Source organism: Ricinus communis, chromosome 5, assembly GCF_019578655.1.
Source record: "Ricinus communis isolate WT05 ecotype wild-type chromosome 5, ASM1957865v1, whole genome shotgun sequence".
In the NCBI taxonomy this organism is placed as follows: Eukaryota; Viridiplantae; Streptophyta; class Magnoliopsida; order Malpighiales; family Euphorbiaceae; genus Ricinus; species Ricinus communis.
The window spans coordinates 12,195,252-12,207,254 of record NC_063260.1 but is presented as its reverse complement, the minus strand read 5'-3'; the positions used below and the strand labels follow the sequence as shown (position 1 = coordinate 12,207,254).

Genomic DNA, 12,003 nt, shown 5'->3' with positions numbered 1-12,003 from the left:
ATAATTTTTATTATTTAAATATAAAATATTCATTGTTTGTTAATTTAATTATTATTAAAAAATCTGTATACTATAATATAAATATTTATATTATAATTTTAACTTGATATTTTTTTTATTTACCAACCGTGTAAGGAGGATTTATATATATATATATATATATATATATGTGTGTATTTTCATTTAAATGTATTATTAGGTATTATTTTTATTAATAACAAATATTCACTGACAAACTAATAAATAAGACGCCTATAAATGATGAATATTTATATCAATCGTAAAATTCCTTATATATATATCACAAAAATAATAAAAGTTTTCATAAATAATCAATATTCTATTTGAACATTAACATTAACCGTAATAAATATTAAGTTAACAAATAATAAATATTTTAATATAAAAAGTTAATTATTATAAAATATTACATCTAACAGACATTATACATATAGAAAATAAATATTTTAATAAAAAAAAATAAAAAAAAAACATTAATATGTATAGGATTTAATGAAATTTTTTTGACATACATATATTATTTTATTCTAAAAAATATGATTTTATAATTTTAATAATATACTGACTATTGGCATATAAAATTTAAATTTATGTGTAATTTTATAATTTTATTAGTTTATTTATAATTTTTATATTATTATATTAATAAAATTTTGAAATATAAAAAGATAATAAAGACGTTAAAAATATTTTATTTATTATTAATTTTAAATAATTTTAAAATATTAAAAAATCTATTTAATTTATATACTATTCAATTATTATGATTTATAATTAAAATAATTACGACGATCGTATAACAGCCTAAACAACTGGTTCTTATAAATGTACAAAGAAATTATCTAAAATTATTTTTAATATATATAATTAATTTTAAATTTTTTATTATAATTTTAAAAATAAAGATTTCATAAATAAAAATAAATATACATATTAAAATAAAAATTTTAAAAATATTTACAGTAAAATAATTATAAAAGTCATATAATACGCGTTAATTTTTTAAAAAATATAAAAAATTACTAAATATATATTTTTTAATATAATATTAATTTTTATAGATTTGTTTTATTATAATTTAAAATGGTAGAAAGCACGATTATACAAATAAAAAAGAAATAGAGCTGTTTTGTATTTTTCTTTCTCCGCACAAGTGTTAATTGATTCTTCCATCTTATAAGCATTGACAATTATTATATTCAGTCATTATCCATTTCTCACATCCCCCGGAGACTGAATTGCCCCTTGATTGATGGCTCTAGAAGGTCCTTAACTATTTTGTTAGAAGTTTTTCACTGTTGTATTGATAGAAACAAAATGAAAATAAAACATGAAAAGAAGTACGAACAAAAGCATATGACTATTTGAAAGGGAAAAGAAAAAGATAATGCAACTATAGGAGAAGGCACTTGATACATTTAATATTAAACAAAGACAATAAATTACCACTGTCATTAAACATGACGTACCAGGATTTGGATCATTATATTAAACAACAAAAACGATAAAATAAAATAAATAGATTTTATTCATCCATATGGTGGCCTCTGTTGCTGCATCAGCCATCGCTGATCAGCCAAAGCTTAATCCAGTGCCCTGTAGTTTTTCCTTTGTGATCTCGTCAACACGAGCTGCCATGTCAGGCGTCAAATTGTTCCTCCAATCCCCAATTTCACCTTTCCTAAAAAAATCAGAGTTCTTAATTAAGTAGTTGGAACTTTTACTCTTGTTGACCTCCAAATTGCTCATCTTCTTAAAACTACACAGCTCTATAATTTCTTCCGCAACACCTTCATTCTGCTCCTCCGTTGAAAAAGGCTTCCCTAAGTACTCAGCCAATCTCTTAACATGGACTAAAGGTTCTCTTTTCATGTCTTCATATTTCAAGAACAATACCTTTCTTGGAGATTCTAAGCTTGCTTTCCAGTAACTCAACACATGATCCCAGTAGGGTCCATAATGCGAGACTCCATCGCAGAACATCTCAAATGCATCTTGTAGCGAAAATGGTGGATGTCCTTTAGGCCTTAACTTCTGAGCAAAGTGCCATTTGGAAACTAGAACATCTTTAGGGTCACGACATATGTAAACAAACCGGCTACCCGAAGCGGTTGCCGCTGTGATAGACTCTGGAAACAGAGAGTAAGGAAGGTGAGTAGAGAGAAGGCGAGGCAAAGGCAGATTTTCAAGAACAGATGGATCCTGAAATACGTATCCTTCCAAGAACGGAACAAAGTCTTGAGGGTTGCTAGTAAGCAAAGGGTGAGTGGCAAAATCATAAGAGGTTCGATTAATGGTAGCGAAAATGAGAGCTCTGAGCCATGTAGTGCCACATTTGGGATAGGTTGCTAGGACGATATCATCAGGTTTAGAGATGAAATGATGATCTTGAAGGAACATGAGACCTTTAATAGCAACATCAGATGATAACCAAAAGCCTTTGTATTGCAGCAAATGATCAAACCACCAGCCTTTTGATTTAGGAAGAGTTGGGAGTATTTCATTGTAGTGTTTTAAGGTGTTGATGTTGGGCTGGGATACTTCTTGGTCTCTCTGATCAGTTGGCTCAGATTGCAGGGAAGCGGCCGCCATGGAGCAGGGGAATCGGAGAAGGGAACTCCTTGTAGCACTCAAATGAAGAGATAAAATAATAAAGATACGGGAAAAGTGATGCCGCGGACTAACATCATACCAAGCTAATGCAAGCTCTATTTTGCCGACCTAATATATATCTATATTTTATTTTCTTACTGTAAGATATCTTTCATGGATTTCTTGTTTATTATAAAAAGTTATTTTAGAAATGAAATTCTAATAAACTTCTTTCTCTCAATATAAAATAAAATTATTTGCTTAGCTCTGCATTTAGAAAGCAAAATGTGACTTTTCTTTCCATTTTATATATTTATTAATTATTATTTTTAATCTTTTTGTTAATAATAAGTAAAAATTAATATTTAAAATAAAATAACAATATATATAAAATCTAAAAACAAAAGTTACTTTAAAAAAAAAAAGAGATTCCATACAAATAAAATCTATTTTATAGGAATCTTTAAATTACTAAAATTATTTACTTATTAGACATTAAATATAAAAAATAAATCATAAATATCATGAAATCCCGTAAAGTTTCATTAACTTTATTCAATAATTTTGTAGTTCATTAACTAAAATATTAATTATTTGTATAAATATTATTCATAAAACTGCAATTAATATTATCTTTTAGATATATTAAAATAAAAAATTATTTGAGAAGAAAACTTTCTTTATATAGAACAATAAAGAATCTTTACCTTTTGGTTAGAAGATGGAGAAAACGAGAGGGAGAGAAGTGAAAGTAAAAAACTATTATTCACATGTTTGGATGATGAAGAGAAATCAAAATGAAACTGAGTCTTTTATTGTCACCAATTTTAATCACTTTAATTTTAAAAAAAATTACATGATAAAATTATAATTTATACTATTACTATATTTCAAGATAGATTAAATGATTTAACAATTCTATTTATCAAAAATAATTTATTGACTAAATTTTAATATAAAAGTTCTATCAGTAATTTTGCTTATAGAAAAGCGAAAAGCAAATTTACGATTTAATTTAACTTTTGTTTACTTTAATATTAAAAATTTTATTTCTATAACTTGCCTAAGGCTGTAAAAATTAAGTCACTCTTCACATTTGGTAAATGAATGCACCTAAAAGGTAAAAAATATTATAAAAATTAGAGAATTTTTTTTTATTTAGATTTAGTTTATGTCTCTACTTATATATTAAATTGGTAGATGATTAATACATATCTATTTATTTTAAATAATAAAATATGTATCGTCATTTAATATTAAAATATAAAATACTCATATATATGTATCGCCTTTTTTATTTATTGTGAGATACACATCAAAATTAAATAAAAAATTTAACTATAAAAAATAAACGAAGGAAAAGAACTGAAGAGCAAGAGAGGGAACAAACCAAAAACTATCTACTACACTGCCGTTAACGAAAAGAGCCTATCCCTTTCAATGAAACCTACATTCATATACCCAACAGACAGAGCTGATGTCCATGATGAGCCCTAGCTGGCTATCTTTCACTCATTTTCATGAAGATGGTGATGGAGATGACAATCACAAGACATGCAAAAATGCATATGCACATGCACATGGAGACTTCACTCTTTCACCACCACAGACACATTCCTACTTATGGACCATTTTTCTTGTTTGCTATCTAGTCAGTTTGCATCCACTCTTTAGGTTTTTTCATTTTATTTTATTCTTTTTTTTCAAATGAAAAACTATTGACCATGATAATTTGAAAACAACCTGACACTGATATCTAGTTATACATCTGCCACATCCATATCCTCATCAAAATGTACAGTAGTGATTTTATTGAACTCATCATTCCATGGAGATAGGTTCTTCACATGCCAGTTTCCTTACTACAATAATTTTATCATATGATAAGATTATAATTTGTACGCGACTCCTCTAAAATCGGAACTCACGGCTCCCTTAAATGTAGGCCCCATCTCTAGTGTCAAGGCCATAAGCCTCTCCTATTATAAATACCAGGAAACACTTCAATAAAAGGACTAGTGCAATTACAGCCCTTAAAACACTTTTACCTTAACCTAGCAAATCACTTACTTTAGTTACCTTTCAATCATTGGTGAAATCAGGTACCATTAAACCAAATAAAAGGTCAGTAATAAATCATTTTATTTTTTTTTATTCGTCAGGAAATCAACCGGCTATGTCCTATCCGAAATAAGATAATTATTTTCTTACTCTCGCTGTAAAGGCAAAAAAAAAAATTTTAATCCGAAATTTCTCACTTTTAAGAATATTTATATTGCCAATTAGTACAATTAAATTAAATTAATACCGATTGCTTATTTGATAAATTTTTTTGTCGTATATTTATAACTATCAGATTGATTCTTTTTAGTAGTAATAAAAGTAAAAGCAAATGAATAACTGGGTTGTCCACTTCCTTCTTGACTCTATTATCAACAAGGTGAGTATAAATAATGAAATCCCAAATAACCCTACCTTATTACTAGGGGCGAAGCTATAATCTAAGGAGTTAAAGATAGCATGTGTATTTTCTAAGGAAGTAATCATATGATTTTCTTTATTTATACATGAATTTCACACATTTTCTCTTTTAAAAACATAGTTATATAATAAAGAGTGAAGAAGATTTTAAAAAATAAATAATCTTCTCTTTTTAAGAAATATATATTTATTTTACTATTTTCTCATTTTTAAATATTTTAAAATGTATTACTCTCCCACTGCCTTTTTATCTTTTTTAATATATAAAATTTTAATAATATATTTTTATAATATAAAAAATATTTAAATTAATATATATTACAATAATAAATAAAAATTTAATAATATATTTTTAAAATATAAAATTTTCTATTTAAATTTAATATATATTACAATTAATAAAATAGTATCACGTACAAATAAATTAGTATAGTTTAATATTAAATAATTAATTTACTATTTTATTATTTAAAATTATTAAATATATCAATTATTTTAATATATAAATAAAAATATATAATATTATTATTCATTTAATTTATAAATAAAAACATTCACCAAATCTTGATAACTTCTCAATTTTTATCCTCATCTTCTTTTAATTATATATAGGTTCGTTAACATTAGCAGTACCTTCTCTTGTCCCACGTGTCAGGAAAGTTGATGTGATACTGCCACCTGAAATAGAGCCATGGCAAGAGCAAATGAGGTAGCATATATACTAAATCAAACCACATATCTGATTTCAGCTGGGTCTAGATTTGGTCGTAGATTTTGTAGAATACAGATTCAGACTATCACAAACACAATAAAAATGAGTTCTATGGTGATGCAGCAAAAGTTAATGAATGACCATGTAGCTTCTCCTTTGTGATCTGATCAAGCTGTGCTTCCATTTCAGGCGTGAGATGATTTTCCATTCACCAACTTCACCTTCTCTGAAAATATCAGGGTTCTTAATAAAATACTTGGGAGTCTGTACTTCTGTTCACCTCCAAACTGCTCAAATTCTCAAAACTGCACAGTTCAATAGTTTCTTCCACAACGCCTTTACTCTTCTCCTCCATTGAAAATGGATTACCTAAGAAGTCGGCCAGTCTTTGAACATGAACCGAAGGCTCTCTTTTCATGTCCTCATATTTCAGGAACAACACCTTATGTGATGCTTCTAATCTCGCTTTCCAGTAACTCAAAACGTGATCCCAGTAAGTTCCATAGTGCGAGACTCCTTACAGAACAACTCAAAAGCATCTTGAAACGAGAAGGGTGGCACTTCTTTAGACCTCAACTTCTGCGCGAAGTGCCATTTGGAAACAAGAACATCTTTTGATTCGCGGCAGATGTAAACAAACCGACAATTAGAAGCTGACAAAGATTTTGGGAACAGAGCGTAGGGGATGTGCGTAGAGAAAAGGCGAGGTGATGGAATATTGTCAATATGAGAAGTGGATTCATTCTGATATACGTAAGCCTCCAAGAAAGGAACAATTCTTGAGGGTTACCGGTGAGCAAAGGGTGCGTGGAAAAATCACAAGAGTGGCGGTTAAGGACTGCGAAAATAAGAGCTCTAAGCCAGGTGGTGCCACATTTAGGAGAGGTTGCTAGGATGACATCGTGAGGTTTAGATATGAAGTGATCTTGGAGCAACAGAAGACCTTTTAGAGCAGGCTTGGATGGTAGCCAAAAAGCCTTGATACTGGAAGAGATGTTCAAACCACCAGCCTTCCCTTTAGGAGGAGTTGGGATGAGTTCTTGGTAGTTTCTGCAGCCCTTTTGGGGTTGCTTGATCTTCTTCGTTATGGACGTTAGATGATGGGGAAGCAGCTGCCATGATAAAGGGAATGTATATGCACTGTATAGTCTACACTTAAAAGGAATCAATTCTGAAAATGAGAATGAGATGAAGTGCCTATACAATTCTGAATTGTATAATACAATGAAAATTGACTACCGATTCTTGTCAAAATCATATTTTATGCTTTTACTCTTCTAATAAAAAATGTTTAAGAAGATCTAAAGGAAATATATGCAGTGAGATCCGATCTCTTCTGGCACATAAACTAATATGAGAATGGTTGCATTATATTTTATAATAAGGGAATTGTTGATTCTTACGCATAATAATATCTTCTTATCCAATTGTTTATATTGTTAAATCAGTATATAATCAACGCCCAACATTAATGAAAATATACTAATCAGCCCCATGATTTTATGACGCCATTTTGTTCGAAGAGACGAAAGCAAATTCGACACCATTTGATTCCCCTATCTTTGGCTAGAATATTGCGCCCCCTCTCTACATATAAATACTTTTCTTCAAAATAATTCAATTCAAGTATGATATACTCTACAAATTGAATAATCAACCGCTCCCCTTCCAAAAAATATTTCTCAGTTTACGAGAAAGTGTATGTTTTCTTGCTTATCCGACATCATCATTATACTATAAAGAATGCTTTCTGTCCTTTTTTCTTTCTTTTCTTAAATCACCGGAGTGACTGCACATATAACCAAGTATGATACTGATTTTCAGGCTACAAACTAAGCAGACTGTAAGTTGTACTCCAAATACGGTAATTGCATTCAACTGAACAAAATGAATGGTACCTAGTGTCTGTTCGAGTTCTATCTACAAAAACCTTATCATGGTGATACTTGTGCTATGCATGTAGAAGAAAGTAGGAGAAGAAAACAGGGGAAGAGTACAAAGAGCACTGCGTTAACAGGGAAACTCTGGATTCGCGAAGCGGTTGTCTAATGTACAAAAACATCCAAGTCTTCATACCCTTTGCATCTGGAAACTAGCACTTGGTGTACACAAACTTAAAAAGTAAGAACGCTGCGAACTCCTGAATACAACCAATCATCAAGTGACACATACTACGTAAATAACCAAAAGGGAATAGAACATAGCAATAGTGTCATGCAGTTGCTGTGAATAAAGGTTAATTTTTCATCATATATTACGTGAATAATAAATGTTAGTTTTGCATTTTTGGTCCATGAGTAGATGCTAATCATAGTCTTTCAGAGTGCAAGGCAAGAATAACAAACAATGATATTCCATGCATTTAACTTTTACCTATGGGTGCATAAAAACACATAACCAAGAATTAGATCTCTCTGCGCAAGCTAGAAATCAAATGATTCAAAAACAGAGGCTATAGGTGATGCAAAGTTTTTTCTTTTCTTTTCTTTTTATCAGGTTATACTATAAAATAGAGAGATCAGGTTTTGGCCTACTAAAGAAGATCAGTTAACAGAACCAACAAAGAAGATAAGAGATACCTGACAGAGTTTTGCAAGTCTACAATCACCAACTACTAAACCATTATTTGTTTAATTCAGACACGATTGTATTTGGAAGTTGGTTGACTGTTGCTGCACTTTCAAGTACCCGAAATATGGTAACTTTCAGCACATTCATGTTAATCAACTCAAAGACACAGACATCTCCTTCCTCCAAATTATTGTCCCATGCAAATTCTGTCCATCCCTTGCTTAACTTAGCTCCTCGATTCCTGCAAACACACCGGACAGGCCATTGTTTTCCTTCAGAAACCTGAAGAGTCATGCATCCTGTAGTCGTCAAATACCTTTGAGCAAAGCTGGAAGGGATGTGCTGCACAAACAGAACATGGGATAATGTAAGCATATTGCAAAGGCAAAATATAGTATTACAATTAGCTCATCCAATTGAAGGGTTCACCAGAAGAAATCCCCTATATACATAGGATGGTCGCAAGATGACTCTAAAAAATGGATTATCAGGCTTGAACGTGTGAGCAGCACAAATCGTTCTCTGTTTCTCTTCTGGTGTCACAGCTCTCCACCTCCTCGTAAGAGCTTCACAAGCAATTTTCATACTAGGTGACCTTTTGTCCACTTGCTCTTGTCCATCTACATCTTGAATGAATTAGTGATGGTAAAAAAGTGAAGTTGTAACATGCTATAAAAATAACATTTGCATTCCTAAAGCTTACTAGGAATCTTAGTTCTCAGTTTTCCACTTCTCGTTCTCCCCTCTGCTTCACCCAAGACAGGTGAACCAGCCTGGGTAATAAACTCACTCCCATTAAGCTGTACATCTATGTCCTGAGAATCATATGCATCCTTTCTTGAAAGCAGCATCTCTCTGCTAGCCTCATAGTTTCCAGTTACAGTCCACTTGGAATGGACGAATTTATCAAAAAGCATACTTCTTGAGGGAGCAGTTGTATGAGATGGATTGCCAGAACCTAAAATTCCAGTAGGGCCATTAGTTACTACGTGTTTCTTGTGGGCTACATGACACGGATTATCATGGCATGGTACCTGCGAACTAGCAGGAACACAATTACCTGGATATCTTATCTCAGAAACAGTCAGATCAAATATACAGACTCTGAAGTTTGATTCCCCTTCATATCTGAAGACCAAGAAATACCCGACACGAATGGAGTAGTACTCTACAAATTCATGCCAACCACTGCAGAACCACAATTTCTTGTTAACCTTTTCCAGTTCCACTACCCATATACGACCATTAGGAACAGTAAGTGTAGCGATACAGGAAAGTTCATCTCTATATTTCTTGACAAACTTTTCCGGGATTCTCTGTTGGCATAAAAATCAAGTCATTATTCATATGCACGGAAGGAGAAAAGAAATAGGAGAAATTTGTTAATTAAACAATCATTGGTTCTCCTTAATAACTGACAGGTGTCCATTAGTTAGACCTCTACAATGAATGAAACTCTTATCTCACTCAATTACTGTCCCAAAGGATACCACCTAACCATCATTAAGGAAACAAAGAAAAAGAAATTGAAGATAAAACAGATAAAAATCATGAGAAAAGGATGATTGCTCAAAGCTAAAAAAGCTACTACTAAATGGAGGAACATAAAATTGCAAGAATTCTATTCAGTCAGTTCTTGGGATGATTATAGTAGCTAGAATTCAGTTATTTCAAATTCAAAAAGACAAAGCATTTTGAAAGAAATGAACTCCTGTCACCTTTACCATGATTTGGGATAAAGAAAATAGTATTTTTGCACAGGATTTATTCCAAACAAGCCCATAGAGAAAGAAAAGCCTCAGGAAGTAATAACGGGAGGGTCCACAACCCAAAGCTAGTCAATGCAAACAATCAAAACTAGAATATCCGAGCACATGCACATTTCATTCTTCTCCTGCAATTTCTTGATTTTCCCCGAAATCAAACAAAGTTTTGATCTTTCTTTCTCTGAAACATAATTAAGTTCACTGAATCATCAAATGCATGATGAATAGGACAAGAGAAAAAGAAAAAGATTATAAAAAGTCGATTAATCTTGCAAACGTTTTGAATTATAGTAGTAGAAAAAAGCAAATCCCAATTTTCCCAACAACCAAACGAAGTTCTTTCTTTCTTTCTACTTTTACATGTAGCAAGAAAAACAGCAACCTTTGCTGACCGAAAAAGATTTCTCATCATTTAATGAGCAAAAAAATAATTAAAAAAGAAAAGAGAAGAAGGAAACTTTTCAATTTAGGGAAGTAGAGGAAATAGTACCAGCTTCTTGTCATGGAGGATGGAGGCAACTATCAACTTATAGAACATGCAATTTGTTCTTGCCGGAGAATTCGACCCTTCTTCTGGTCCCATTTCCTTTTGCCAGGAATTTTCTGATCATCGCCTAACAAAGAAATTGTTTTCGTTGGTTCCTATGCAATTTAATACAGGAAGTTAATTGATCTTCATGGTTCCAAGTGCTAACCAACTTACTAACTAAGGTTGTAGGAATCACATGTGTGGCCCCACTGCTAGAACTAGAATATGATCAGCGGTCATTAAATGGTGTGATTTTATCATTTGTGGTGATCTTACTGTTTTTGATTCCGTGTGGGGTCTACAATCATTTTTATTCTGTATTTTCTTTTTATACAAGGGCGGGCTAAACAGCCAGATCGTAGAACAAAGAAAAACAAAATAGCTCAAACGATGACTCGACGATATTTCATCATTCTGCTGTAAATGAAAACACCATTTTTACGATATATATGAACCACAGAAACATCCCAGTCAAGCTCTAGAAGATCAAGACATGCATTGACCATGTTCTCATGCAAGCTATTACATTTGAACTCTTTATTCAGCCACTTCACAGCAATCAAAGGATCAGATTGGATTATCAGCTTGCGAAAACTTCTCCTCTGTGCGAGGGACAGACCCTGTAAAAGAGCTCACAATTCTGCACCGATAGCCATACAGTTTCCCACACTTATCATAAACCCACCAATCCATTTCCCCAAATTATTTCTGATAACTCCTCCCCTCCTGCAGTACCCAAGACTCCTTTAAAGCTGCCATCAGAATTAAGAACAACATAATCGTCTCGAGGAGGACTCCAGCTAATCAAACTGATGTTTTTGAAACACTGAGTAGATCCAATATGGTTTTGTAGAGCCATAGCCCGAGAGACCTGCATACCAAACTCAATGATCTTGTGAAGCTTTGACGAAATAGGCCAACTTTCATTTCGAAAAATAGACCATAGCGCCACTTCCAAATCCACCAGACAATAATAGCAAAAAACTCCTCCAAACAAGATTATGAACCTTAATCTTGACTTTGGGAAATTATGACCAATCCATCCCTTTAAATAAAAACATTTCTGAATATTAATCTCATTCAAAGGTAAAAAATGAGACCAAACCTGAGAAGCATTTGCGCAGTCTCTAAGAACATAGATGGGAAGCATTTTATATTGTATTATCTGAAGCTTGAATGGGAGATTGATGATCGTCAATTTAACATGGTCTTTTAAATAAACGTGGTCCGCTCTTTGTGTTTATGCATTTATACTTAGTTCTTTTTAGTATGATTTAACCTATTTTCTATTCATAAAATTCTTAGCCGAGCGTTTATGCATATATATATAT

At 31.7% G+C, this 12,003-nt stretch overlaps 2 protein-coding genes across 6 annotated transcripts; both read right to left on the bottom strand.

Moving 5' to 3' along the window:
- Nucleotides 1–1,415: 1,415 nt before the first annotated feature.
- LOC8275549 (cytosolic sulfotransferase 16) lies at nt 1,416–2,766 on the bottom strand. The gene has a single exon (XM_002519093.4). It carries the CDS (start codon nt 2,611–2,613, stop codon nt 1,594–1,596), a length of 1,020 nt encoding a protein of 339 aa, XP_002519139.1. The 5' UTR covers nt 2,614–2,766; the 3' UTR covers nt 1,416–1,593.
- A 2,989-nt stretch (nt 2,767–5,755) lies between these two features.
- LOC8275550 (B3 domain-containing transcription factor VRN1) lies at nt 5,756–10,732 on the bottom strand. Of its 5 annotated transcripts, XM_015719111.3 has the most exons (6): nt 10,634–10,730; nt 9,438–9,693; nt 9,081–9,335; nt 8,807–9,003; nt 8,386–8,719; nt 5,817–7,946 (listed from the first exon to the last, which is right to left on the bottom strand). In XM_015719111.3, the coding sequence occupies exons 1-5, from the start codon at nt 10,724–10,726 to the stop codon at nt 8,429–8,431; spliced, it is 1,092 nt and encodes a 363-aa protein (XP_015574597.2). In that variant the 5' UTR covers nt 10,727–10,730; the 3' UTR covers nt 5,817–7,946; nt 8,386–8,428. The 5 variants fall into 5 exon arrangements, with proteins under 5 accessions (XP_048229807.1, XP_015574597.2, XP_015574594.2 ...); XM_048373850.1 differs by lacking the exon at nt 5,817–7,946 and adding an exon at nt 5,756–5,772 and having other exon boundaries at nt 9,081–9,693; XM_015719108.3 differs by having other exon boundaries at nt 9,081–9,693; nt 10,634–10,732.
- Nucleotides 10,733–12,003: the final 1,271 nt, after the last annotated feature.

Bases quoted from the DNA above. Each gene is read 5' to 3' on its own strand.
- LOC8275550 (XM_015719108.3), bottom strand. From the start codon at position 10,726: ATGGGACCAGAAGAAGGGTCGAATTCTCCGGCAAGAACAAATTGCATG. The intron at 9,004-9,080 runs GTAAGCTTTAGG...AATTCATTCAAG, and splicing joins ACTGAGAACTAAGATTCCTA to ATGTAGATGGACAAGAGCAA. The intron at 8,720-8,806 runs GTGAACCCTTCA...CTGTTTGTGCAG, and splicing joins TATATAGGGGATTTCTTCTG to CACATCCCTTCCAGCTTTGC.
- LOC8275549 (XM_002519093.4), bottom strand. From the start codon at position 2,613: ATGGCGGCCGCTTCCCTGCAATCTGAGCCAACTGATCAGAGAGACCAA.